This window comes from Rhinolophus hipposideros (genome assembly GCF_964194185.1).
Source record: "Rhinolophus hipposideros genome assembly, chromosome: 22".
NCBI lineage: Eukaryota > Metazoa > Chordata > Mammalia > Chiroptera > Rhinolophidae > Rhinolophus > Rhinolophus hipposideros.
In genome coordinates, this window is record NC_138068.1 from 1,169,560 (window position 1) to 1,195,525 (window position 25,966).

At 60.3% G+C, this 25,966-nt stretch overlaps 2 protein-coding genes across 3 annotated transcripts; one reads left to right on the forward strand and one right to left on the reverse strand.

Annotated features, from left to right (window-relative positions):
- On the forward strand, nucleotides 1-11,970 carry CABLES2 (Cdk5 and Abl enzyme substrate 2; the record flags this gene model as incomplete). The annotated part of the gene is made up of 10 exons (XM_081034228.1): nucleotides 1-392; nucleotides 4,751-4,822; nucleotides 4,915-5,007; nucleotides 6,171-6,248; nucleotides 6,875-6,983; nucleotides 7,548-7,713; nucleotides 8,100-8,203; nucleotides 8,467-8,573; nucleotides 9,335-9,539; nucleotides 9,725-11,970. The coding sequence occupies 10 exons, from the start codon at nucleotides 1-3 to the stop codon at nucleotides 9,863-9,865; spliced, it is 1,467 nt and encodes a 488-aa protein (XP_080890354.1). The 3' UTR covers nucleotides 9,866-11,970.
- Nucleotides 11,955-13,715, reverse strand: RPS21 (ribosomal protein S21; the record flags this gene model as incomplete). Of its 2 annotated transcripts, XM_081034229.1 has the most annotated exons (6): nucleotides 13,586-13,707; nucleotides 13,381-13,443; nucleotides 12,767-12,830; nucleotides 12,534-12,605; nucleotides 12,099-12,154; nucleotides 11,955-12,018 (listed from the first exon to the last, which is right to left on the reverse strand). In XM_081034229.1, exons 2-6 carry the CDS (start codon nucleotides 13,428-13,430, stop codon nucleotides 12,009-12,011), a joined length of 252 nt encoding a protein of 83 aa, XP_080890355.1. In that variant the 5' UTR covers nucleotides 13,431-13,443; nucleotides 13,586-13,707. The 2 variants fall into 2 exon arrangements, with proteins under 2 accessions (XP_080890355.1, XP_080890356.1); XM_081034230.1 differs by lacking the exon at nucleotides 11,955-12,018 and having other exon boundaries at nucleotides 12,095-12,154; nucleotides 13,586-13,715.
- Between the last annotated feature and the right edge of the window lie 12,251 nt (nucleotides 13,716-25,966).

The window sequence follows — 25,966 nt, forward strand, 5'->3', positions numbered from 1 at the left end:
ATGGCCGCGGCCGCGGCGGGTGGAGCCCCGGGCCCGTCCCCCGGCCCCGCCGCCAGGGCCCCGCCGCAGACGCTGCGGAGGCGCGGGGACTCGCGGCGTCGCCAGGCCGCTCTCTTCTTCCTCAACAACATCTCCCTGGACGGGCGGCCCCCGAGCCTGGGCCCGGGCTGCGAGAAGCCCCCGCCGCCGCCGCCGCCCGCCGAGGCCCGCGAGCCGCCCGCGCCGCCCCCGCCGCCGCCTCCGGGCCCCGCGCCGGCGCCCCCCGCCGGCCCGCCCGGCCCGCCCGTGCTGGCGGGCAGGACCCCGGCGCCCCAGGGCCTGTCCAGCCCCGCGCCCGCGCCCGCCGGCCTCGGCCTCGGCCTGAGCCTCGGCCTGGACGCACCGCGCCAGAGGTGAGTGGCGCCGGAGCGGGCGCGGGCTGGCCCCGCGCAGGACGAGGGGGCGGGCCCCGGGGGACGGGGCCGGGGCCGGGGCGGGCCCCCGTGCGCACAGGACGTGGGATCCGGGGGCCCTGCGCCCCGTGAGCCCAGACACCGGGGTCGTTGTCCCTCGGGTCCCGCCAGCCCCGAATCGAGGACCACGGCCCTCTCCACCTGTCAGCCCTGCTCAGCCCCCGCCCCGCCTCCCTTTGTCGTCCCCCGGACACGGACTCGCAGACGTCCCTGGTACGCGCCCCGCTCGTCACTGCACTGGGCGACCCCTCCCAGCGGCCCGGGGCTTCCCTGCACTGGGACATCCAGCTCCGTCTGCTGCGCCGGGCCAGGTCTCCCACCCCGCTGTGTCCTGTGCTGCCCCCGCGCCCGTTGTCCCCTCCTAGCTCTGCGTCCCTGGGCCAGTCACATCCCAGCTTGCAGTTAATCCCAGAGCGAGCCTGAGCTCTGCCCCTCCCTGCCCACGTAGCCCCCGGCAGCCACACACCCACTTCCTTCTCTCAGAAGCAGAGCCGTAGCTTCCAGTTCCCTTGAATGCTGGTCCCCAGGTGACCTGCCGGGGTGGCCCCTTCCTCTGGACCCGCCCCGCAGCCCTCACCCTGAGGAGTGGCCAGTGTCCGGGCCTGGGAGCCGGGACTGGCCTCACCACAGTCCCTTCCCAGAGGCCACTGCTTGGCCTCCTGTCTGCAGGACAGAGCTGCTGGGCGGCCGGTGCCGTTGAGGCAGGCCCTGGAGGGGTGCGGGGAGGGGCTGAGGGCAGAGCCCAGCGCAGGTGCCGCTGCTGTGCCTAGTGTGGGTGGGCCGAGGCCTCCAGATGGCCGCCACTCCCTGCAGTCCAGAGGTGGCCCTTCCTACCTGGAGGTCATCACGGCGGCACTGGTGGTGGTGCCTGACCCCTGGCCCTCAGGCAGCTCAGGGTGGTGGGGTTCTTCTGAACCCCATCAGAAGGGTCTTTTGTTGGGAGGGTTGAGTCCAGAATACTTTGCGTTTGCTCTCCCCTCACGGCCCTCCAGTTGCAGGTGTGGACACTGGGCAGACTGTATGTCATTTTGGGCTGTCGGTTCAGCAAACAGCTCGGAGCCCTTGTCGTGGGCCAGACCTGTGCACAGGACAGCAGCCTGGCCGTGGAGCCCTGCTGGGGGGCGGGTGCTCGTGGGAGTGAGGCCGCTGCGTGAAGCTCCTGGAGCCCTGCATGTCCCTGGTGCTATGAGGCCGCTGCCAGTTTCGGAGGAGGGTGTGTGGAGGGTCCCGCTCGGGAGGACCCTGGGCCGGGATGGGACGTGGTGTGAGGCAGGTGGCCCTGGGTCTGCTGCAGCCACCACAATACCCGTGTCCCTCCCCCTGCCTGGCCCGTGCAGTGAGCCCTCTCCTGCCTCTCTCCTGCTTGTCTTTTGAGTCCTTGGTCAAATGCTCTTCCTGACGTCCAGGGCTGCACCTGCCCTGCACAATGTGTCCCTCCTCGGACACTGCTGCCAAGCTCAGGACCTGCCCTTGTGTCCGGGGGTCACTGCCTCTCCCCTGTCAGGCGGCAGGCCCACACAGGTCTCTGAGATGGGGACCGTCCTTTCTCTCTCGCTCCAGGCCTAGACAGAGAGGGTCACTGCTGAGTGCGTGAGGGGTGGCTGGCCCAGCGAAGGCGGCTGCTGGCTACTGCTTTAGACTTCAAGGAGCTGTGGTTTTTTAAGGAATGGAGAGAATTCTGAGGTTCTCTTCCCAAAACCTATATCGTCAGTGTGGTCGTTTGACCCAGGCTCTGGGAACAGAGCTGGTTGGAATCCTAGCTCCACCATTCAGTAGCTCTGTGACCTTGAGCAGGTGGCATGACCTCTCTGGGCCTCAGTTTGCTCCTCATGCAATGGGTTTGCTTTAAGTATTATCTGCCTGAGGGGCTGTTGTGAGGTCAGACCAGTGTCCAGGGCTCAACAAGGGTGGCAATGGCCGGGCCTGGCAAACAGAGACCCTGATTACCACCAGGTGGCTCAGGGAGTGCTCACGGCTCAGTCCACGGCGGAGACTTTGTGTTTCACACTCAGGGCTCAGCCTGAAGTAGCTTTTTCTGCTAATAAGCCAGTGAGCAAATCACTGGTATCCTGATTTGAGTCCTGGAGCTTTTAACACTGTGTTGATTTTCATTTTAATACTGTTCACTTAATACTCATGAGCAAGCCACGTTGCTGGGCTTCTCAAGCTGGGCCAGAAACGGGCTCTCAAGGGCACCCCCACCCCCAGCCCCCACCAGGCTGCTGCACCCTCCTCCATGCCACGTTGGGGCTCCTCCCCTCTCTTGGGGCTGCATAACAGAGCCCACACTGGGCAGCTTCTAACAGCAGCTGGCTTTCCTCTCTTGTCTAATAGGTCAGGGTGTGGGCAAAGCCGTGTTCCCTCCAGGGGCCGCAGGGGAGGTTCCTTCCTGCCTCTCCCAGCCCCTGGTGGTCCCAGGCATCCCTTGGCTTGTGGCGACGTCACTCCCATCCCTGCCTCGGTGTTGACACGGCTTCTCCTCTGTGGGTCTGTTGTCCCATTGTGTTTTCTCCTCCTTATAAGGCCCCAGTCATTGGATCGGGGCCCACCTTCATCACACCTGCAAAGGTCCTGTTTCCAGATATGCTCATAGTCACAGGTACCAGAGGAACCCTCAACGATCTCTTTTTGGGGGACACAGTTCAACCTGCAACGGCGCTCCTTTGCGTCCTCGGTGCTACCTGGGGGGAGGTGAGCCAGAGATCCACTGTGAGGCCCGGGGTCACTGTGTCAGCAGAAACCCCTGAGATTCTGGAGGGTTCTAGCAGAGACACTTCTGAGAAAGGGCCTGGGATTTTAGCTGCCGTCCTGGCCAGGAGCCAAGTGTTCCGGAAGCTGCCAGGCACCCGTGCAATGAAACCAGTGTTGACGCAGCATCTGGCAATTTGTTGACAGCTCCGATTTAGCGATTGCTTGGTTTCCAGTGGGAAAGTAGCTGCAGGTGGTTACCCATGTTGGAGCCTGAAGGCGTGTTGCGCCATGGTGGCCCAGAGGCCATGCTATGATCCAGGTTTGCCCCCAGAGATCACACATTGGGTCTTGTCAGGGTGGAGGCTGTGGGCCTCCCTGAGGGGTTGGCTGGAATTTGGGGGTTTTGCTTTGCCTGGCAGGGATGTGGTGACATGGGGTACCCCTTCATTCAACAAGTGTGTGCCAAGGGTCTGGGAGGTGCCAGAGCCATGATTAGATGGGGGTGGTCCATGGGCTGGCCGGACAAGACCACTGCCTGCACTCCCCTGGCGTGAAGGGTTGAGAATCGTTGGTGCAAGAGTGGTCCCTTCAGTGTCGGGGAGGAGGGGCACCCATTCTCAGGTGGTCTGACCCCACGTACAGCAGCCCATCCATGGGCCCCTTGTTCCAGCTGGGTGGTCTCCAGACCTCAGGCAGGAGCTGGGTGTTTCTTCAGTTACAAAGTAAAGGAAGTTTTATCAGACACTAGAAACGATGTCTAGTGAATACTGATTTCCTGTCTGAGAGCCCGTGGCATTCAGGATAGGAGCCCTGAGAAAGTGTAGGAGCAGCCGTGATGCCAGCTCACCTGACAGGCTTGCAGGGCGGTGTGAGGCAGTGGCAGGTCCCAGCTCCACCTCCCCAGCTCTGTAGCTCGCTTTCCCTACCTGTAAACTGAGAGCACTAATACTTCCCACCTTATAGAATTGTTGTGAGGATCGAGTTCACATGTGAAACTTTTATAAGGAGGGAGAGAGAGAAAACATGACAGGCGGAGGTCTGTGAGACCAGCGGGAGCAGACTTTAAGCATGGTGACGGGAACAGACCGTGCCTGCAGTGACCTGGGGGAAACGCGGGAGCAAGCTGGGCCAGGGCTGTGGGTGCTGCCTGGACTGCAGGGCGCCTCTGCGGGTAGTGCTGCTGGCCCGAGCTGTGTGAATGAAGCTCCAGGGCTGCGAGAGCCACTGGCCTTCACCTGGGATATTACCTGAGGAAATGAGGCTGAGAAAGCCACATGGGGCTGCTCTGTGACGCCTTTGAGCCCAGCTCCGTAGGGCAGGACAGATGCCTCTCCTGGGACGGTCCCCACTTCCAGCTGGACATCCTGTCAGGGCAGAGCCTGCCTTGTCACCCACCGTAGGGTCAGTACTCATCCCGGGCCTCAGGATGCTGAGTGTCTGCCCTTGAGCGGGCAGTACCCTTGCCTGCAGAGGGCCCTGGGACCCCTTCCCTCCGCCCTCCCCGCTGTTATCCTGGCTGGTCCTCAGGCTGCAGCCAGGCCCCTCCCTGACCCATCCTGCATGCCTGCCGGTCTGTATTCTGAGGCCCTATGGTGTCTCCTTTACAGAAGGCGGGTCGCCTCCCAGCGCTGCTCCCTCGAGTTCCTGGAAGACGCAGCGGGCTGTGCCTCGGTTCAAAGGTAAGGGTCCCACCCACTGCCCACTCAGAGCTCACAGCCCTGAGAGCCTCAAAGCATCCGGGAGGGATGAGTGACCCATCTTTCACCTACAGAACCAAGCACATATCCGGGTCCCCCAGACATAAGGGCCTGAAGAAGACACACTTCATTAAGAACATGCGGCAGTATGACACCAAAAATAGCAGGTACTGGCTGCAGCCACCAGCGTGGGGCTGCCCACCGTGGCCTCCCTCAAACCTGGTGGGCTGAGGTCCTGCCCTGGGGCCACAGGGAGGGAGGCACTCGGCTCCACAGCTCATCCACATCCCCTTACAAACGGAACCTCCTCCCCATCACACTTTCCTGCCCCCTGATTAACCGAGAGCCTGGGTCCACGGTGCCCCCTCTCCACCCTTCCCGGGATCCTGGGGACACCAGTCTGGAGTGGAAGTGCTAAGTGAGGGGACGCTGGTAACATAGCAGACATAGCGACGGAACTCATCCAGGAGAAAAGGGCTTGGTTTGGGGGAGGCTGGGCTCCAACCCAAATCTGGCTGCAGTGTGGCAGTGGGTGCCTGGGCGCAACCCTCAGAAGCTTGGTGTCTGCAGACATTGGATGGGGGTGTTCCTGTCACCTGTCCCTCACCCCCCACCCTGCTGGCCCTGATGTGTCTGAGCTCTTCACCCTGACCCAAGGGTCTCCACAGTGTTCCCTTCCCACTGGAGGCCCGTGCCAGGTGCCCACCCTCCCCAGTAGTGGCTGTAGGTTGGACAGTCCCTGTCCCCCAGCATGACAGGCTGGGCCTGGTGCTGAGGAGCAGGTCCTGGGCAGCCTGAGCACCCAGTCGTCCCAGCCAGAAGAAGGGGGGCGTCCCACTGCTGTCCTCCCTGCTAGACCGGGGCCTGGCCGGGCACAACTGGTTCTAGAGGGGGAAAGGCTGTCCTTCCTGCCGCGTGCTCCCACGCCAGCTTGGCTCAGGACATAGACTGGGTGTTTTGGGACACTATCAGGCCCCCGCCCCTCCCGGATGGCTGAGGAGGGGCTCCCTGAACCAAACAGTCCTGTGGGCACCTGCATCTGCCCCATGTGTCCTCCAAAGCCTGGCCTCTCCTGGATGAACTTCGGTCCCCACCTCTGGCCCCTGTGCCCTGCCACATGGGGCCAGGCGAGACCCTTCCTGTGCACCAGTGTGTTCGTTACATGACAGGGACCAGCAAGAGCTGGGGCAGCCAGACCGACTGAGCCTTGCCCCTGGGCTTCCTGGCCCGAGAGTCCTCTGGACGCCTGGGCGGTTCCCCTCACCTGAGTCTAGGTGGGAAGGGTTTCTCCCCGAGAAACACCCACCGTTCTGACCCTGCCTCCCCGCAGGATCGTGCTGATCTGCGCCAAGCGATCCCTGTGTGCGGCCTTCTCAGTCCTGCCCTATGGGGAAGGCCTGCGGGTCAGGTGAGTGGCCGGGAGGCGGCGGCGTGGGCCGGGCTCCCCATGGGCTCTAGCAGCCTCCCACAGTGCTCAGCTCATCAGCTGCCACCAGATCCTCTCTGGAGCTCGGGAGGCCCCTTCCTGGTTCTCCAGGAGGGGCGTGTTCGCACCCTGACTTTTGTTTAAGCCTAGATGGCAGTGCTGGGACGGTCCTATTCATGGGGACCCTGCTGTGCGTCCTTTCAGTCCAGGCAACTGTGTCCTGCATGTAACCTGGGAAGGAGACAGCTGTCAGGGTGGGGATGGCACCATGTGACCTGGCGTAAAACGTCAGTAGTGACCTCGGGGTGTGGGGACACCTCTGGAGGGTGGACTAGAAGCGAATCTGCGGCCAGGGCCGTGGTCCACATCACTACCACCGGCATTTTAACAGGAAGTGCCTGGGACTAGGGAAGGAGCGAGACTGGACAGTCCTTTGCTGTGCCCCAGTACTGCTGTTCTCCCAGCGAGAGTGGCTGTGGCACGGGCGGTGTCTAGGTGGGCGTCACAGGTGCAGAGAAGGGCGACCTGTGACCTGAGGCTCTGCTCCCCTGCCCACTGGAGGGGCAGCAGGAGGGCCCAGCAGCTTTCTCTCGTCCCCTGTGTTGCAGTGACCTGAGGGTGGACAGCCAGAAACAGAGGCATCCATCTGGCGGCGTGTCCGTTTCTTCAGAGATGGTCTTTGAGTTGGAAGGCGTTGAGCTGGGAGCAGATGGAAAGGCAAGAGCTGATGCAGGTCACAGGCTCAGGGCCAGTGGCGGGTGGGTGCCGAGCTCATGTTTACGGAGAACATGAACGTGAAGTTGGGTTTCACCTTAACCTTCTAAAATGCAAGGGGTCCTTTGTAGGCCACACAGCTCTGTAAGAATGAGCCCAGAGCCTCGCCCAGCAGCTGGGGAGCAGGAAACAGCCTGAGTTGCGAGGGGCACCCCCTCTGCCTTTCTGGTCAGAGGTCAGGGGGTTCAGAGGCAGGGAGGGTATTCCTGTGCTGTGGATCCCTGCAGATTCCAGATAAGGGGTGGCGGGGTGACGTTCTGGAATGTTCTTAGTACTGAGAACACTAACGTGGAGTGAGCAGTGTCCAGCTCTGGGCCCCCCGGGAGCATTAGCCCTTAGTGGCCTGAGCTGCCACGGCTCCTTCGTTGTCCGTGTAGGGAGCGTTTGTGTGGGGGCCTTCCCACTAAGAGAAGGGGGAGAGCAGAGCTTGCTTTGACCTCTGGTCTTGGGACAGGGCCGTGGGGCCTGGAATGAGCAGGACTGACCCTGATGCTCTTGCCTTTGCAGGTCGTGTCTTATGCCAAGTTCCTGTACCCTACCAACGCCCTGGGCGTACACAAGACAGACAGCCACGGCCTGCCACCCCAGCCCCGGCCCAGCGTCCCCCGGGCTCTGCCGGGGTCAAGATACAAACCTGCTGCCCCCAAGTCAGTGCCAGCCGGCACAGAACTAGGTACCCTAACCGGGCGCAAGGGCGTGTGGCCACGCCAGCCCTGCCAGGGACCCCAAGTGGCAGCAATGAGTCACATTCGAGCCCACAGTCCTCAGTCCAGACAGAGCTGGGCTTGGGCTGTGGCGTTAGGGTGCGGCCTCTCGGGAGAGAGGAGACGCCCAAGTGGACGCCCGAGCCAGGCAGTGGCGAGAAGCCATGCACAGGCAGCTCCTGGGGACGGGTGGGGCAGGGCATCTGTCCTTGTCAGGACATGCTTCCCTTTCATGGCCTGGAGCCCCTCCCGGACTCCAGGAGCATCGCTGCCCCCAGGGTAGTAGGCAGGGTCTGCCTAGGCCTGGGTGGGTGAAAGCCAGGAACCAGCGCTCAGGGCTCCCTTCTGCTTGCAGGGAGCGAGGCGGGGGACACCCTGGAGTACAACCCCAACCTTCTGGACGATCCGCAGTGGCCCTGCGGCAAGCACAAGCGGGTCCTCATCTTCGCATCCTACATGGTACGTGAGCGCCCCCCGCCACCCCCCCGCTTGTCTCCACCCCGAGACACAGGCCGCTGCGTGGGCAGGGCCAGGCAGCAAGGCACTGAGCGGTGCTGGTCACCCCCTAGGACGGCCCTGCCACCGCCCTGCACCCCGCTTCTGGTGCCCTCTGTCCTGAGGTGTGTTGCTCTTACAGGCTCGGTGCCTTTGCACTTGCAGGCCAGGCGCTAGGCCCCCAGGGCTGCACAGGGCCTCCTCACCTGCCTCCCTCTGTGTTGCAGACCACGGTGATAGAGTACGTGAAGCCCTCTGACCTCAAGAAGGACATGAATGAGACCTTCCGGGAGAAGTTCCCACACATCCGGCTGACGCTGAGCAAAATCAGGAGGTAGGGAGGGCTGAGGCCACGTCCCTGAGCCCTACCACCAGCACCACCATGGGGCCTCCCTGAGACCTCATGATGTATTTCATCCTGTGAGGGCTGTCAGCCTCTCCTCCCGTGTCCTGTGGCTCCCTGAGCTTAATAAATTCAGGTGGGCCTATCTGCCCCCCTCTGACCAGGCCAGTCACACACACACATACACACACACACAGACACACACACGTCTCTGCCAGCCAGGTCTCTTAGCCCTCCTCACTGGTGCCCAGGACAGCCCGGGAGGCAGGCACTGCCATTGTCCCCATTCTGAAGACGAACTCACGGTTGAGATGGCTTGTACAGCCCCACAGCGAGCAAGTGGTGGAACTGACGGCCCAGGCGGCCTCCCAGTCCCTGCCCTTCGCTGGGGTCCTGGCTGGCTACCAACTCCCATAGCACCACCACCTCACAGCTCCGACAGCCCTGCTGGTGGTCCAGGTGCCACCTCAGCAACTGTGCACTTGTGTCCAGCAGGGGTCTATCCTCTATGGTGTCCCCTTGAGGGCTGTGTGGGCCACCTGGTACTGTTGGGAGGTGCCACAGGACCAGCCAAGGGGTGAATGGAGCCCAAGGCCAGCCTGCTGCCTGCCCACCAAGCTGTGGGCCTTGGCGCTGGGTTGCACCCACCTGAAGGGAATAGTACGTTCTAACTACCCAAAGGCAGACCCCTGTAGCAGGCAAAGGGTGGTCCCTGGGCCCCACGAGCACCTGGCTCCCGTGTAAACCCACAGTTTAAAACGGGAGATGCGGAACCTCTCTGAGGAGTGCAACCTGGAGCCCGTGACCGTGTCCATGGCCTACGTGTACTTTGAGAAGCTCGTCCTGCAGGGCAAGCTCAACAAGCAGAACCGCAAGCTGTGCGCAGGCGCCTGCGTGCTGCTTGCCGCCAAGATCAGCAGCGACCTCCGCAAGAACGAAGTGAAGCAGCTCATTGACGTGAGTGTCGTGCCCGCCCCGGCCCGCACCTGTGAGCTCCCTATGCCCGGCCCCTCTCTTGGGGTGGGTGGTCATCGTGCACTGGTTAACCTGGAGTGGGGCCTGACGCCCACGCCCAGACCTGCTCACCTACCTGGGAACCAGAGCAGGAACCCCACTTAACCCTTCTCTCTCTTTCAACACAGAAGCTAGAAGAACGGTTTCGATTCAACAGACGGGATCTAATTGGGTTTGAGTTCACAGTGCTCGTGGCCTTGGAACTTGCTCTCTATCTCCCCGAGAACCAGGTGTTACCTCATTACAGACGCCTCACCCAGCAGTTCTAGCCGAGCCGGCTGCCCAGACCACCCGGCGCACCGAGCCCTCGCTGCTTGCTCCGTGCACCCACACTTGTGGGCCCAAGGCACTGTCCCAGGCACCGTTTTCTTCATTCCAAAGCCCTGCGTCCACGGTATTTCTGAGTATTCCTGCGCCCGTCCCGGACAGTGTGGGGCTGTTACTGTCTTCGTCCCCGTGCCCGTGATCGCCCTGACAACCCCACCCTGATTCATGTCGCACGCATCCTGACTTCAGGGCATCAGATCCTTGGCGCTGCCTTGCCTTCCGGAAACTATCGTAGCCACTGCGCTAGTGTCGCTTGGCGATCTGGGTTTCCAGATGCCCTGAACACACTGAAATTGCTCAAGGTAACGTACGGAAGCCTTCAGCGTGGCTATTTCTGGTGTCTGGATGTGGAAACCTATGGCACACACCCCCACTCAGCCCTGCAAAGCCGGTGGGCTGGCCACGCCCCTCCCCACACCAAGCTGTGGCACCGCGTTATGCCAACAAGAGTGTTTGTTTTGCTGCTTTTACTCTTGGACCTGTTCTTCCAAGCATCGTGTCACTGTGAAATCCTGAAGCCTGAGTGTCATGCCCCCCACGTGGGGACCGCCCTTCCCCCACCAGGAAAACCCCGCGGGTCCACGACACTCTGGACCTTTAGATGACTGCATTGCTGGCTCTTGACCTTCCTAAGCAATATTGTGATGGACATAAGCAGCAGCTTGTCATTTGGGATGCTGCTGCTGTGGTTTGTTTTTTTTTTAAGGGAACAAAAACTGCTTAAGTGACATGCACTGAAGCTGACTTGCAATTACACTTGCTTCTCAAGCAGGGAGATGAGCAGCACTTCACAACCTCCGTACCCCATGGCACCACCTCTGTGAGAGGGTCAACATGAACGCCTTTTCTCCTGAGGCAGGAAGTAGAAGCTGGCCGCGGCAGCCTGTCCCACTAAGCAGACCCCAAGGGGTGGTGGTGGTCGCTTCTGTGGACGTCTGTACCCAACGTGGTCAGCTTTTCCCAGGTTTGTGTTCTCACATCAATGCTGTCTTGTCCAGTTCTCTAGTTTGCTGCCCCCAAAACACCTAAAAACCAGACTGGTGTGTCAGCTGGTCTGAAAAATGCCCGTTGGCTGGGCCATTAAGCTGCTTCCCTACTGTGCTGTATATAACCTTGTCACTGGAGGGGCCCTGGGACAGCCCCCACCTGTCCTCTCCCTGTGGACTGGTGCTTTTGCCGGGAGGCCAGTTCTCATCACAGCACGCGACCACCAGCAACTCAGCCTAGACCTCAGCAGAGGTGCATGTGTTGTTTTCTTCCTCAGCCACTCAGGTGGGCTAAGGGAGGCTGCAGGGCAGGATGGACAAAGCCCAAGGCCACGTCGCAATCTTATTTATTGTGGAGTGTCTCCCTCTCCTTTCCAAGATAGCTCCCTAACCCAACGTGCACGCAAGATGGAGTAGAGGATGGAAGCTGCTCGGCCCCAGGCAACCTTCTTCTGGAAAACCACCTGTCCTGCCACCATAGCATCTCAAGGATACTTTGTTTCAAGCACTGACGGGACTGCCTTTCAAAATAGTGTATGTCCTGGTTTACAACTTAGCCTCGAGGGACCCGTCTCCTTGGGAATTTCTTTACTGATATTACAACAGCTGATAAATACAATTTAAGTTTGCGTATTTATGTAGTGAGATTTAGTCGTTTACCAAAGTCATGTGTCCTTTTTAGTAACGTGTCAACGAGCTGCCCCTGGAGTGTGGGACTCCAGTCACCACAGCAAAGCCAGTCCTTAAGCCAAACTAAGGCCTGAACCATTGTCCTCTGGAATAAGCCCAGACATCTGACGGGTGTCCAAGGGCCTGGTGCCACTCCCTCAGAAGCCCCCGCCCCAAGCAGCATTTGTGAGTTTTAAATGTGCATTAAGCAACTATCGGACCTCAGTGCCAAGATGTTTGTATTTGTGCTTTGAAGTAAAATTTGGTTTTGTAGCATATTTCATAGGTTGTCTTTCGGCTGCGCAGCCCCTCATCAACCATTCACAGCCAAATGTCAGCCCTGTGTTCCTACTAGCACAGAATAAACCAACACAGCTGGGTTTTCACTATTTATTTATGACAAATACTCCACATCTGTGATCCGCTCCAGTCAGAAGTTCCTAAACAGAAGGAGTAACAGTGTTAACACTTCATCTCCGGAGAAGCCCCGAGCCTCTGTGCCCAAATGCGAGCCCCTTACTTTGAGACGATGCCGTCAGCCTTGGCCAGTCGGAGAATGGAGTCATCTGACTCGCCCTAGGAAAAAGCACACTGGGACTATGCCCCTACTCCCCAGGCTGGCAGGAGGTGTGCCAGGGACTGTACTGCCCAGCCACGCTGCCATCCCAACTGAACAAACGGCAGACAGCACTTGTGGGGGGCACACTCTCCTAGTCCCATGGCCTCACGCCTGACCTGCCGGTGCAGTGTGCTAAGGTCACAGCAGACTGTCTCAGAGGGGTCCTGTTTGGGGCCTTCTAGCACCCCTGTTCCGCCCCCCACCCCGGGAAGGGGCTAACAGCCAGCAAAATCCAGTCAGGCTCAAATCTATGCCGCCAACAGACAGACTCAGAGGGAAGGTAGGAAGACGCCACCCCGCTCTCCGGCTCCTGCTGAGCCCAGCCCGGGGACTCACCATCCTGCGGATGGCCCCGCAGATAGCGTAGGTTTTAAACTGGCCGTTGAACCTGCCTGTCACCTTGTCAACCTATTAAACGAAAATGAGGATCACAAGACATGCATTCAAACGCCTTTAGCTCTAAACCTGGGGTTTGGGACTCGTCCACCCCCCAGGCCAGTGCACACCCCGCTCCCTCCACTTGGGGGGCTTGTGACCCAGCGGGACAGGCCCTCCCGCCACCGGCTCACCTCGGCCACGTTCATCTGGATGGACGCGTGGTCCTTGGCGCCGATGATGCGGTTGCTGGCGGAGCTGTGGGGGCAGCGCAGTGAGGGGGGGCCGGGAGGGGGGCGCTGGGGGGGAGCTCAGTGGGGGGGGCGGGGGAAGGAGCTGGGGGGGCAGCGCAGTGGGGAAGGGCCGGGAGGGGGGCGCTGGGGGGGAGCTCAGTGGGGGGGGCGGGGGAAGGAGCTGGGGGGGCAGCTCACGGGGGGGGGGGGCCGGCGGAGGAGCTGTGGGGGCAGCGCAGTGAGGGGGGGCCGGGAGGGGGGCGCTGGGGGGGAGCTCAGTGGGGGGGGCGGGGGAAGGAGCTGGGGGGGCAGCGCAGTGGGGGGGGCCGGGAGGGGGGCGCTGGGGGAGCGCTCAGTGGTCGGGGCGGGGGAAGGAGCTGGGGGGGCAGCGCAGTGGGGGGGGCTGGGAGGGGGGCGCTCAGTGGGGGGGCTGGGAGGGGGGCGCTCAGTGGGGGGGCCGGGAGGGGGGCGCTCAGTGGGGGGGCCGGCGGAGGAGCTGGGGGGGGCGCAGTGGGGGGGGGCCGGGATAGGGGGAGGAGCTGGGGGGGGCGCACGGGCAGGGCGGCCACGCTCACCATTTCCGCGGCACGTACAGGTCCACGAACTCGCCGGCGTCGTTCTGCATGTCGAGGACGAACCTGCGAGCCCCCGCGCGACGCCGTGAGGACGGGCCGTGTCCCCGCCCCGCCCCCGCGCCGTCGCCCCTCCTCGTCCCCGCGCACCCGGTCCCCGACCCCGCCCGGATCCCCTGAAGAGCCGGCGCCCGGCCGCACGGCCTACCTGGTGCGGCCGAGACGCGTGCGGGAGCAGAGAGGAAGCGCCGCGTTCCCCGGCGGCACTATTGGCGGGCGGGGCGGGGCCTCGCGAGTGCTTCCGGGTCGCGGCGCGCGGCGGCGAGTCTGCGCAGAGCCCGCTTGGCCGCCCTGCAGCACTTCCGCTTCCGGCGGGCGGTTGGGGGCGGGGCGTGGAGCGCCGGTCGGGGAGGTGGTGGCCGCGGCCCGGTAGGGGGTGGCCGCGAGGCGCCGCGGGGTCCGCGCCCGTGCTCCCGGCAGCCGAAGGCCCCGCCGCCGGGCAGGGCGGGCACCGTGCCAACGGCCAGCCTTGGGGAAGAGCAGTGGCCTGCGTGTTTGTGGAAATGTCACAGCACAGACCCTGTCGTGGGAACGGACCCGGAGGCAACAGCCGAGGCCGCCCACGAACGGGTGTCGTGATGAAGCGAGCAGACTGGAGGGCCAAGCCCGAGCGCGGGAGGAGGCGGCAGAGCGCTCGTGTCGGGGTCCTCGCGGGGGACCGAGGCGGAGGGCCAGAGAACCGGGCCGGGCCGAACGGCACCACCAGGGCAAGCCCGGGCCCTCGCGAGCCCTGCCCTCCCCTCCTCTCCCCGTCACTCCCGCTCCACGCCTGCCCAGCGGTGCTGCCGGAGCACGGCCGCGCCAGGCCCAGGCCTGGTGCCAAGAGTCAGCGCTACACAAAGGAGAAAGGCCCCAGACTGCAGAGCCGAGCTCCGGGCCCCCTGTGAGTGCAGTCCCTTAGCTAAGACGTCTGCTTGGGACTTGGCTCCCAGGTGAAACGGGCCCCTTGAGCACGAGCTCGAGACCCTGGACATCCGCCCCCCCACAGGGGCTGCCCCTGCGCCTGGCAAACCCTCCTCTGGGGCGGCTCCCACATCACTCCCCCAACCCAGGTCTGTGTACAGTGAAGGCTCTCCCTGGGCTGTGCTTGCTCACCTGTGACTGCACACAGTGGGGGCACAAAGCCAACAATATGTAAATGATCCTCGCCAGCCTGGCCTCGGCACCCTGTTTGAGTCACTGCCAACTTCATCGTGGCTGGGGGAGGATTTAACAGCTGGGCCTGGTTGGAGCTGAGGCTGCAAATCTCATACCTGGAAGCCAGTGTTTGTGTGGGCAGTGTGTCTGCTGTTGCTTCCACTGGGCCCCAGCAGCTGGGCATCAGGAGTGAGGTCACTGAGGCCAGCACTTCCAGGAAGGTCATTCAGTTCATGTAGGCCCTGAGAAGTGCGTGCCGTGCTCCCCCAGCCCGTGCACAGCCATGACGTGGACAAAACATGATGCATGTTCCTGCCTGCCAGCATCTGCATGTGGGTGACCCTGCTGGTCCTGGTGGTCACGAGATTCCCTCTGTAACTGGAAGGCAGGAGACAGAGGCAGCTCAAGTACCAGAGCACCAGAAAGGAGTGGCAGGGACAGGTCTGTTCAGCAGAATAGAGAGCCCTCACGTAGATGGTCAAATGATTTTTGACAAGGGTGCTGTGAGCATTGGGGATAAGGACAGTCTTTTCAACAAATGGTGCAGGAAAATTGGACATCCACACACCAAAGAATGAAACTGGACCCTTACCACACACGATATACAAAAACGAACTCAACCTGGATCAAGGACCTAAATGTAAGACCTAAAACTTACATGCTACTTACAGGGCACAAGCTTCACGGCATTGGATTTAGCAATGACTTCTCAAATATATCACCAAGGGCACACGTAACAGCAACAAAAAAGACAATTGGACTTGATGAACATTTTTAAATTCGTGCATCAAAAAACAGTATTGACAGGGTAAGAAGGCAACTCACAAGATGGGAGAAAATATTTGCAAATCATACATCTGATGAGGAATTAATATCTAGAATGTATAGAGAACTAAAACTAAACAATAAAAAAACAAACAACCTGATTCAAAAATAAGCAAAAAAACTCCAATGGAAATTTCTCCAAAGGGATAAACGAATGACCAATAAATATGTTTAAAGATGCCAACATCACTAATCATCCAGGAAACGCAGATCAAAACTATAATGAGAGATCACTCACACCCGTTACGATGGATACTATAAAAAAAGAAAGAAGAAATGTGGGCGAGGATGTGAGAATTCAGAACCTTTATGAACTATTGGTAGGAATGTGAAATATACAGCCACTGTGGAAAACAGTATGGGAATTCCTTAAAAAATTAAAAATAGAACTGCCACGTGACCCAGCAGTTCCCCCTCTCTGTATACACCCAAAAGAGTTGAAATGGGTTCTCGAAGACATTTCTCTACACCCATGTTCACAGCAGCAGGATTCACAGTCGCGAAGCTTGGAAGCAGCCCTCCTGTGCGTGGATAGAGGAATGGGTGAACGAAGTGTGGTAAGCACATAAAATGGAATATCGTGCAGCCTAAAAACGGAAGAAAATTGGGACACATGCATGTGCATGGACCTCGAGGACGTGCTGAGTGAAAAGCCAGTCACAGAAAGACAAGTGCTGTGGTTCCTCTTAGGTGAGGCACTTAGAGTATTCAAAACCAGAGAGGAGAGGCGTGGGTGCTAGTGTCTGGGGGAGCAGGAATGGGGAGTTGGTGTTTAATGAGCACAGAGTTGCAATGTTACAAGATGAAAAAGTTCTGGAGATGGATGGGGGTGATGGTGGTACATTATTAGTGTATTTAATACCATGGAACTGTACACTTACAAATGGTTAAAATGGGAAATTTATACACACACACACACACCAGGGGTGCCAAAAAAATGTGTACAAGTGGACACTGGTCAACGTTCCTCAAGGCGTAGTTTGCTGTGGAAGTGTCTGGACCCTGATGGCAACCACTTTGAGCACCTCCTGTAATTGCAGAAGTCAAATGTGACTTGTATTCATCTTTTGTTATCGGTATATATTGAGTATTACAATTAATAAAGTTTTTTCCTTTCTTAAAATGTGTATACATTTTTTTGGCACCCTCTGTGTGTGTGTATATATATGTTATATGTATATGATATACATATCATGTATGTGATACAAGTATAATACATCACATATATATATGATGTGTATGTTTTCCCACAATAAAAAAACAAGTCCTAAGACTATAGGACACGTGCACACGGGCACACAAACACAGGCATCAAGGTCTCCTCTCCCTAGGGCCAGGTCCCAAGGCCAAGTTCTTCAAAGGGGAACTCTGCTCCCCACCCTTGGGCCCAGGAAATCAGATGAACCCCTTTTTAAGAAACCCCGCTGTCCAAAGTTGCAGCTCCTACAAACAAAGGAGCAGGTGGTCCCTGAAGGGAGCAGAGGATGGCCTCAGCAGCAGGGCTTCCTGGCATCTGTTGGGAGGGGTGGCAGGCTGCCAGAGGTCAGTAGCTGGGGGAAAATGTCCCCCACATCCCACCTGCACTGTCCCCAGCAGCCACACCTGGCCCTGCACTCAGCCCTACAAGGGGCCTAAGGGCAGAGAGGCTCACTTGTCTGCTCCCTGCCCACTTCCCTGCTGGCTGAAAGGGGCTGAGCCACTTCCCTCAGGCTTCAGGTCTCTAGCCCCTCACCCATGGATAAATTGTTTACTGAGTTTCCTGTGGGGTCTCCAGGTTGGGAAAGGGCCAGAGGCTGAGTGGCACAAAAGGAGTGGGGGGCAGGAGGACCTGGCACTTGAAGACACTGTCAGGCTGAGCCCAGGGCCACCCCCAGGGGCTCAGGCAGCAGCTGTTCAGCATGCTGGTCTCAGTCAGGGTCCCTGAGTGTCCCTTTGTCCACTCCAAAACATACACCTCTTCCTACCCCCAAAGTGCTCTACGTGACCTTGACTGCCCTTATCTCATCAGGATTACAGGCAGAGTCCTCACTCTCTGGCCTCTTGGCTATGTGACCTTGGACAAATTATTGGGCTGCCTTGTCCTCCCAGCTATAAAGTGAGGACAATGGTAGTAGAGCCATCCCACAGGGCTGGGGTTGTCTGCATTCCACAGGTTAGCACATATGTAGTGCTCAGAATGGCTGTGGCACTTAGTAGGTACTTAGCATGCCTGCACTCATCATCATCATCGTCATCACCATCATCACCATCACCACCATCATCATCACCATCATCACCATCACCACCATCATCATCACCATCACCACCATCATCACCATCATCACCATCATCATCATCACCATCACCAACATCATAACCATCATCACCATCACCATCATCACCATCACCACCATCATCATCGCCATCATCACCATCATCATCACCATCATCACCATCATCACCATCACCACCATCATCATCACCGTCACCACCATCATCACCATCATCATCGCCATTACCACCATAATCACCATCATCACCGTCACCACCATCATCACCGTCATCACCATCATCACCATCACCACCATCACCTTCATTGTTATGTTGTGACCCCAGGTCACACATGTAGATTTGAATCCTGGGCTGGTGACTTCAGAAGCTATACTCCAAGCACCCCAATCTTGCCCAGGTCCTCATTCAGTCTGCTCAGGCAGGTGACTAGCCCGTGGCACGTGTTTGGTGTGTGTGCAGCAACCCCTGCCCATCCCCAGCACTGTCTGAGTGGTCACCTCGCCGACAGGTAAGAGGCTCTCAGATGTGTTGGCAATGCAGCACTCTAGGGGAGGCTTCCTCCTCTGCTCATATCAGCTGTTTCTGGGCCAGGCAGGGCCTGGCCAGCTCAAAATGCATTGTGTGTGGAAGGGAACAGCCCCAAACCAGGAAACTTCCTTCCTGACCCAGGGTGAGCAGTGGGTCAGGGCCAAGGGACAAGCTTCCACCCACGCAGACCTGGATAGGAGCTGTGGCCACCAGCCCCTCCCCCTGCGCTCTGTTCTTCTGGGAGGAGGCCTGGCTCTTAACAGAGTCCCTGCCCCAGAGGGGGTCCTGGGGAGGTGGGAGCATACAGGCTAAAATGAGCCACCCACTGAGCAGGTCCTGGGGCCCAGCCATCCTTGGGTCTGAGGACACAGGCAGTCACTGGCCCTCTGCAGTGCGGGTGAGGCTCAAGGGAGGTCACAGCGGGGGTGCAGCCTTGACATGTGGGTCAAGCCTAACTGACCAGAGCGTGGGGCCATTGTCAGCATTAGTCACTGGCTGTTGGAGCCCCGGGGAGCCTGGGAGCGCTGGGCCAGCATCCTGTTCACGGTATTTCAAATGTTTTACTCTCTTCGGTCATTTTATTTCACTATGTTGTTTATTTTACTTTATCAGATTTTTTTCATTGAGATAGGACCTACACTCGATAAAGAGCACAAACCCTACTTGTGCCACCCCTGGGTTTTCACATCCACCAAGCAGGCAGGGCTCCCTACAGACCGTGCTGGCGCTGGGGCAGGGTCTGCGTGGGCCAGTCCCCTTCCCCAGCCAGCTCCCAGGAGGCTCCTGCACGTGGCAGGTAAAGGCACTGTGGGGCCTGGTGGCTGGGACCTGGGCTATGCACCCTCAGAGGAGAGCCAGTGTGAGATGGAAACACCCAAGATGCCCCATCTTCTGGCCCCACCTCTCCCCTGGGAGCTGGCTACAAAGAACTGAGCCAAGTGACAGGAAAGGAGGCACTTCCGTCCCAGGCACACACAGCACATCCAGCTGGCCGGAGCCAGCGGACACACCGAGGGCTCGCCTTGCTGCTCGGAGGCCAAGACGGTCCAGCCAAAGCAGGTGGAGCTTCAGGTCCAAAGGGAGAAGGCTGCAGAGCACAGGCTGCAGCCCCCCACCCCCCAGGGCCAGGTCTGCCCCGGCCCCAGGCTGACCTGGGACCCTGCACAGAAGGAGCCCTGACCCCCTGCCCTTCTCCTCTCTGAGCCTCAGTTTCCCCATCACGATGCTGAAGCTCTTTTCCCCACCCCCAGGTGGAGGTGAGGGTTCAACAGGACAGGGGCAGCTAGCGGCCTTGGCAGGGGTGATGAGCTGTGAAAGGTGGCATTGTGTGTGTGCACCATGGGGCAGGTGTAGACACGGGGAGACAGACTTGTGCCTGCCCCTTTCCTGCTGTTCGACCCAGTGGAAGAGAGTCTGACGGCCTGTATGTCCGAGAGGAGACCTTGCGTGTTCCCAGTGCCCAACTCTCCTTGCCCTGGGAGGAACGGGCCATACTGCGAGTCGGCAAGCAGCCACTGGCACCAGGAGGTGACTGAGCCTGCCCAACACCAGGCTGCATGGGAATGGGCATCCCCAGTGCCAGTGGCCACACAGCAGTGTGCAGGGGCCCACAGGGGCCCCAGCCTGCCGCTTTCTGCCTAGAACTGTAGCTTGTGAGTCGCCGCCTCCCTAGAAGGGTTCTGACCACTGGCCTGGTGCCTGGTAGTGGCCCCTTTGAGCCCCCATGGCAACCCCATCAGGAGGTTAATGAGCCCATTTTACAGAGCAGGAAGTTGAGGCTGAAGGACAGGAAGTCGTTCCCCAGAGCCCCAGAATTAGGGCTCCAGGGGTGGAGGGGTGAAATGCAGTGCAGCCAAGACGGGGGCCTGTGTGCTGGAGGAGAGGCCCCCCCAATGTGAGCCCCAAGGAGGGTTGATAGCAGGACTTCAGGCACAGCACATTCAGAAGAAGCCGTTTGGGAGCCCCTCATCGCCCCTCCATGCTGTGGTGACACTCAGATGGGGACCAAGGATAGACTAGAGGGGAAGGTGGCCCCAGTCCTCGGGCCCCTGGGTCATGATAGGGCCTGTTCTCTGGGCCCCATCCAAGCACCAGGCCTGCTGGGTGTGTTAGCAGCTGCTGACATGCCCAGAGGCAAAGGTTTGTTTGGCCTTGAAAGCCAAGGTAGAAAGTGAGGGAACCCAAATTCCTGCCCCAGGTGAGCAGGCCTGGCCCGGGCTTGTCTGGCTCAGCCCGCCCAGCTCCTCTGGCTCCAGCAGCTTCTCCCCACCCACCACTCTGTAGGTACTGGGACTCTGAGGCCCTGGGCTGTCCAGCAGGGCCCGTCCACCTGCTGTGACCTCGTGCAGGTGCCCGTGGACCCCAGGATGGGCACCGGCCCCTGCAGTGCGCAAGACAGAGGTTTCCTGTGTTCAGGGAGCCATGGCCTAGAATGCCAGCAGTGCTGGTCTAAGGCTATGAAGGGCAATGGCCCAACGGAAGGCTTGTCTGAGGAGGGGACGTTGTTGGGAAGTGACCGGCCATGAGAGGAGGCCCCCTTCACACTGGACATCCCAGTGGCCGCAGCCCGAGCAGAGGAGCACAGAGGAGCCAGGCGCACTGCGGTGGGGCCTGGAGGGACAGGGGGGACTCTGGTGCCAGGCCTGGGGAATTCCAGGAGGAGGAGGTCTCCGCACCACCCCTCCTCCCGGCTCCCAGCTCCCAGCAGCCTCTGCCACATTCCTCCCCCTGGGTGGGCAGGGGCTGGGGGCTCAGCGCATTCCTGGCCAGGCAGCAGGCCAGGAATTCTACCTCTGCCTCTGCGGGTCCCAGATGACCTCAGCTTCCTGGGACGGGACACGGGCCGTGCTGGGGACACTCAGGGTCAGCCTTTGCTGGAAAGCATGTGGACACATGCCCAGCCACGGGCAAACCTTTCGGATGGGGGATGAGCGTCTTGCAGATAAGGCCAGGACTTAGCAGCCCAGTGTGGTCATCAGCGGAGCCTTGTGACCAGAGGGGGAGAGTGACGCACAGGCCTACAGTCAGCACTGGGGACAGCTGGAGTCACACATAACCTCTCTGATCCTCGTTCTCCTGGCTGACAGGGCTTCTGTGAGCATGGCATTTGGGAATGTGCATTAGGTGCTGGCCCAGCCCAGGCGCGAGGTGGCAGCTCCCTAGTGGCCCACTGGGTGTGTGGCACAGGGCGGCATGTAGCCAAAGGGCCCCAGTCAGATGGTGAAGACGAGGCAGGAAAGCGCAATCAGTCCATATGCTCGGGGGCCCAGGGAGGCCATGCCTCTGACCCAAGGTCACACAGCAAGCAGCGGGGAGCTGCGATCTCCCAGCTGTCAGACCTCAGACACCCCCCCCTCCCCGCCCCCTCCCACCACACCAGGGCCTAGTAGGAGCCCTCCACATCTATGCGTGTTTACATTCCCCCGGGAAATATCATCGCAGACCAATGTTTTGTAAATGTTGAAACTGGAAGCAAACAGAGTCCTGGAGCTGAGCTCACTCACCTCCCCCGCCTCTCCACACTGCCAGGGGGTGGGGGGGCCTGGAGGGGCACCTGGTCACCTGGCCCACCCCTCTCCTCCCAGCCAGCCAGAACTAAGCTGGAGGCTTCTGGGATGGGGAGGGAGTAGGCACTGGGCAGGCAGGATGGGGGCCACCAGGCCAGCCTGGCCCAGGGGGGAGGGACCACTGCGCTTTCTCCTACCTTTCTGGTATTCCCTCCTTTTATGATTGGAGATGGAAGTGGTTGGGGTGTTACTTGTACGTGAAGCACCTGTGATCTTAGGAGACAGATTTCACCGTCACGCCTCCCAAGCCTGCAGGCTGAGCCACACAGTGACAGGGTCCTGGTGGGCGCTGGCTGAAGACAGGACTGGAGGGGCTGTGACTCAGCCATCTGTGCAGAGGGGACCTGGGGCGTCTCGTGCTCCAGGCAGGGTCAGTCCCTTGTTTAGAATTGGGTGTCTGGGGTTCACCATGTCCCTAAACACAGGCCATGCGTCCCCAGTGCTCACGGGAAGCCCGGGACCAGCTGTCAAGCATCGTCCGGTGTGTGGGTGGCCCACAGGTGCCCTGAGATAACTCCACCTCTGTTGTCTTCCCCTGAAGGTCTGACGGGCACCCACTCCTGCCCAAGCCTTACCCCACTCGGGTCCACAATCCTGTCTGAGGTCGGGCTCGGCCCAGCTGAGCCTCCCTCTGGACGCCTAAGGAGGCCAGTGGCCACGGCACACCCCAAACGCCTGGGCCCTGGGCAGCTGCCTCCCAAGGCGCGTGCGTCTGGCAGCAGGCGTCGGGGCTGTGTGCCATTTTATGGTTGGCTGATCGTCTGCACCACACTGACCCACTGCACACCCACTGGTGGACATTTGCGCTGTCACGAATACTGCTGTGATGAACATCGGTGTATGAGGTTTCATGTGGGACACATTCACATTGCTCCTGGGCATGAACCCAGGAGTGGCAGTGCTGGTCACACAGTGACACTGCGTTTAGTCTGAGACAGCACCACCTGCGTCCCCACCAGCAGCCTAGCCCCAACCCCCCACACGCTTGCCTACACTGCCAGCATCTGCCATGTTCCTTCGGCCTCGTGGCCGTGGCAGGACAGGGGCACAGGGTCTGGGTGCCGAGCCCTCTCCCCATTGACCTAACCCCGGTGGGGGCATGGGCATCCAGGCTTCTAGCTATTATTGTCCAGCACCTGCTCAGCACGGGCTTAGGACACAAAACAAATAATAAAATGCTAAAAGTAAAGAAAGAAATTTAAGAAGGGTTGCTTAATAAATAAATGAAGGAAGAATGTACGATGACTGGGGGCTCAGGGAACCCTAAGCTGTAGGGTGGGGAGAAGTATTCCTGGTGGAAGGTGTGGCTTATGCAAAGGTCCTGTGGTCCCACAGAAGGGCACTTAGTGCTGTGCGAGGAGGCCAGTGAGGCCTGAGCACTGGGGGCCATGAGGGGCTGCTGGAAGCGGGGCTGTGGGCAGTGAGAAGCTTCAGGGGGCAGACCCTTCAGGGCAGAGGGCAGGGCTGAAGGAAGGGTTTCCAGCAGGGGCCACAGGGCCACTCGCGTCCAAAGTCATTCAGTCCCTCAGGTGGAGACTAGCAGAGAAGGGGTCCCTTGTCACAACCAGGGCCACAGGCCAGGTGGGTCGTGGGTCTCAGCCTGAGGGCAGTGTCCAGGCCAGGGCTCCCCGGGGACTCTGCCTGGTCCCCTCCTGCTTGGTACCAGGGGAGATGTCACTGGCTCTTGCCAGCACAGAGGACATGCCGCTCTGAACCGCAGTGGGACAGACAGGGCAGGTGCTGCCCAAGGCCTCTTGCATCTGGACTAGGCCCCTGCAGCCTGGCAGCCCTTGCCCTCCTGCCTCGTCCCCTTCAGGGCACGTCCCAGAAAGACAGCTGTCAATACCGGGGGCATGTGCCTCACCGGCCTCTCCCTGGGCCACAGCACCTCCTTGAGCCTCAGTGTCCCTCCCAGTGAAATGGGAACAGTGATTCCTGCGGTCACCCGAGAGCCACCTGCAAAGTACAGCCAAGAGGCACGTGGCAGGACCAGGGGCCCCCACATCAGCTTTTGAAACACCCCAAGCAAATGGCAGCTTGACGGGGGCATGCACAGTCACTGTGGGTCCTGCCTCAGTCTGCTCCCTGGACAGCAGCGTGACAACAGTCGCTGGTATCCACGGCTGGCCAGGGCAACGGCTGCGGCCGACCGAGTAATGGACACTATTAGCACTTGACTCCTTCTGCCCCCAGGCGGAGCCCCAGCATGCCAGCCGCTAGACCACTGGTGTGTGTGCACATGGGGGTGGGGACGGCTTTTCCTCCCCCTTAGATCAGGTGGACAGCGCTATTAATCACTGCATCCAAGGGCCAGCGGGGGTGGGGGGCGGGGCAGGAAGTGGCCCTGTCACCATGCAGCTGCCCCTCGTCAGAAACAGATCCCTTCTCCAAATGTCCAGGAGATACAGGTGCTCAGAGGCCAGATGTGGGGGTGGGGCCAGGGCTGCCAGTGCCTGGTCTTTCCTGGTCTACGCAGTGCAGCGGGCAGGGAGACTCAGAGGGAGAGAGACGAGAGCAGTGTGGGGAGGAGGAAAGATGGAGGGGCTTAGGAGGGAGGTGGAGGCCGGGAGGCTGGGGGGCCGTGGGCGGAGTGGAGTTTGAGTCCCAGCAAGAGCCCGGGTTCCAGTCAGACCCCAGGCCTGACCCAGGGACCCTGCTGCTGCTCCCAGGGAGGAGCCAGGCCAGGCCAGGCCCAGGAGGGGAGGCAACTTGCTGAGGGCCAGTGGCCTGGCCGGTCAAGACCCAGCGTAGTGGCTTCTGGACCCAGGCCAGTAGCAGGCAGGTGGGCTGCACCTGTGGGGCACCTGTGTGCTCTGTGTGTACGGTTCGGGAGCATGGGCCCACCTTGAAGTCACGTCAGGTGTCTGTGGGAGCCCCAGCGGGCTCAGGGGAGCCTGCTTGTCCCGCTGCAGCAACGAGGGGCCCTGGGAGCTGCAGGTGAATATGCTTGACACAATGTCCCAAAGTTGGCGAGGGGTCTGGGCTCATCTGGCTCCCTTGAAGGGACTGTGGCCCAGGAGGCTGGGAGTTGGGGGCTGAGAGCCGCACCCCCAGCTGGTGCTCACCCACCAGGCCGCCCTGTCTCTGCCATTCCTGGGGGATCAGCTTCCCCCTGGGCTGCGAGGCCTCCTGGCCATATAAGGCTGTCTGTGGGCACCTCTTGGAGAAGCTGCAGAGCCCTCACCCTGCCTCCCCCCCACACCATGGGAACCAGAACTTGGCCAGGCCCCCAAGGACGAGGTGGGGGAAGGGGCCTGCTGGAGCCTAGGTCCCTTGAGGGGGGAGGGCAGGGAGCACTAGGCCAGGGCTATGCTGGGGAGCCCCTGCCCTTCTCCTTCCCCCCAGGACTGCCCAGTCTGGGGTGCAGAGCAGGGAGATGGTGAGGATGGGGGTGGGGGCACTGGTGTGGACAGATGTCAACGTGTGATGGATCATAAATGCAGTTGCTGCCTTCTTCCAGGGTCACCCCATGTGCTCCCCACAGATCCAGGACCAGGAGGCCTGGACCCCTGACTTCACACCCCAGCTAGGCGCTGGGCGGTGCCCTGATGGGGTCCCCCTCAAGGGAGGTACATGAGCCTGGAGTCCCAAAAGCAGCCTGTTATTGGACCAGTCCTTCCTTCGCCCTCCTGGAGGACGACTAGAGATGGTGGCATCTCCGGGGAGGGCCCAGGGCCCCCTCCCCTGAGGTTTGTCCCTCAGGCTGAGGGCTGGGTCCATCCAGGGAGGGGCTTCTAGTGGGAGGGGGGTGATATCTTCTAAGGATGCAGACACTTGTGTCCATCACAGACGGCAGCCCCCCACACCCCTAGCAGAGGCTACTTCTCTGAGGCAAGCCCCTCCTTCCAGCTCACAGACCCCAGTCCAGGGACAGTCGGGGCCACTGGGGCGTAGCAATGAGTGGTTCTCCCTGGAAGCCGAGGTCTCCTCTAAACTCCTCCTAAGGTCACAGGGTCCTGGGCAGCTGGCTGGGCCTGGGGGACATAAATCTGAGAGCCTTTCTGCACAGTGGCCACTCTCAAGGCGCCTGCTCTTTGCCAGGTCTGGAGATGTGGCCAGGTGGCCAGGCAGGCACAGCTCAGGTTTAATTTCATGAAGTGCAATTGTCGGAGTAGTCACACCTGTGGGCTCTCAGGGGACAGTCTGGAGGGCCCAGAGCCCAGGCAGGGAGGGAGGGAGGGGCCAGATAAAGGGGCGGGGAC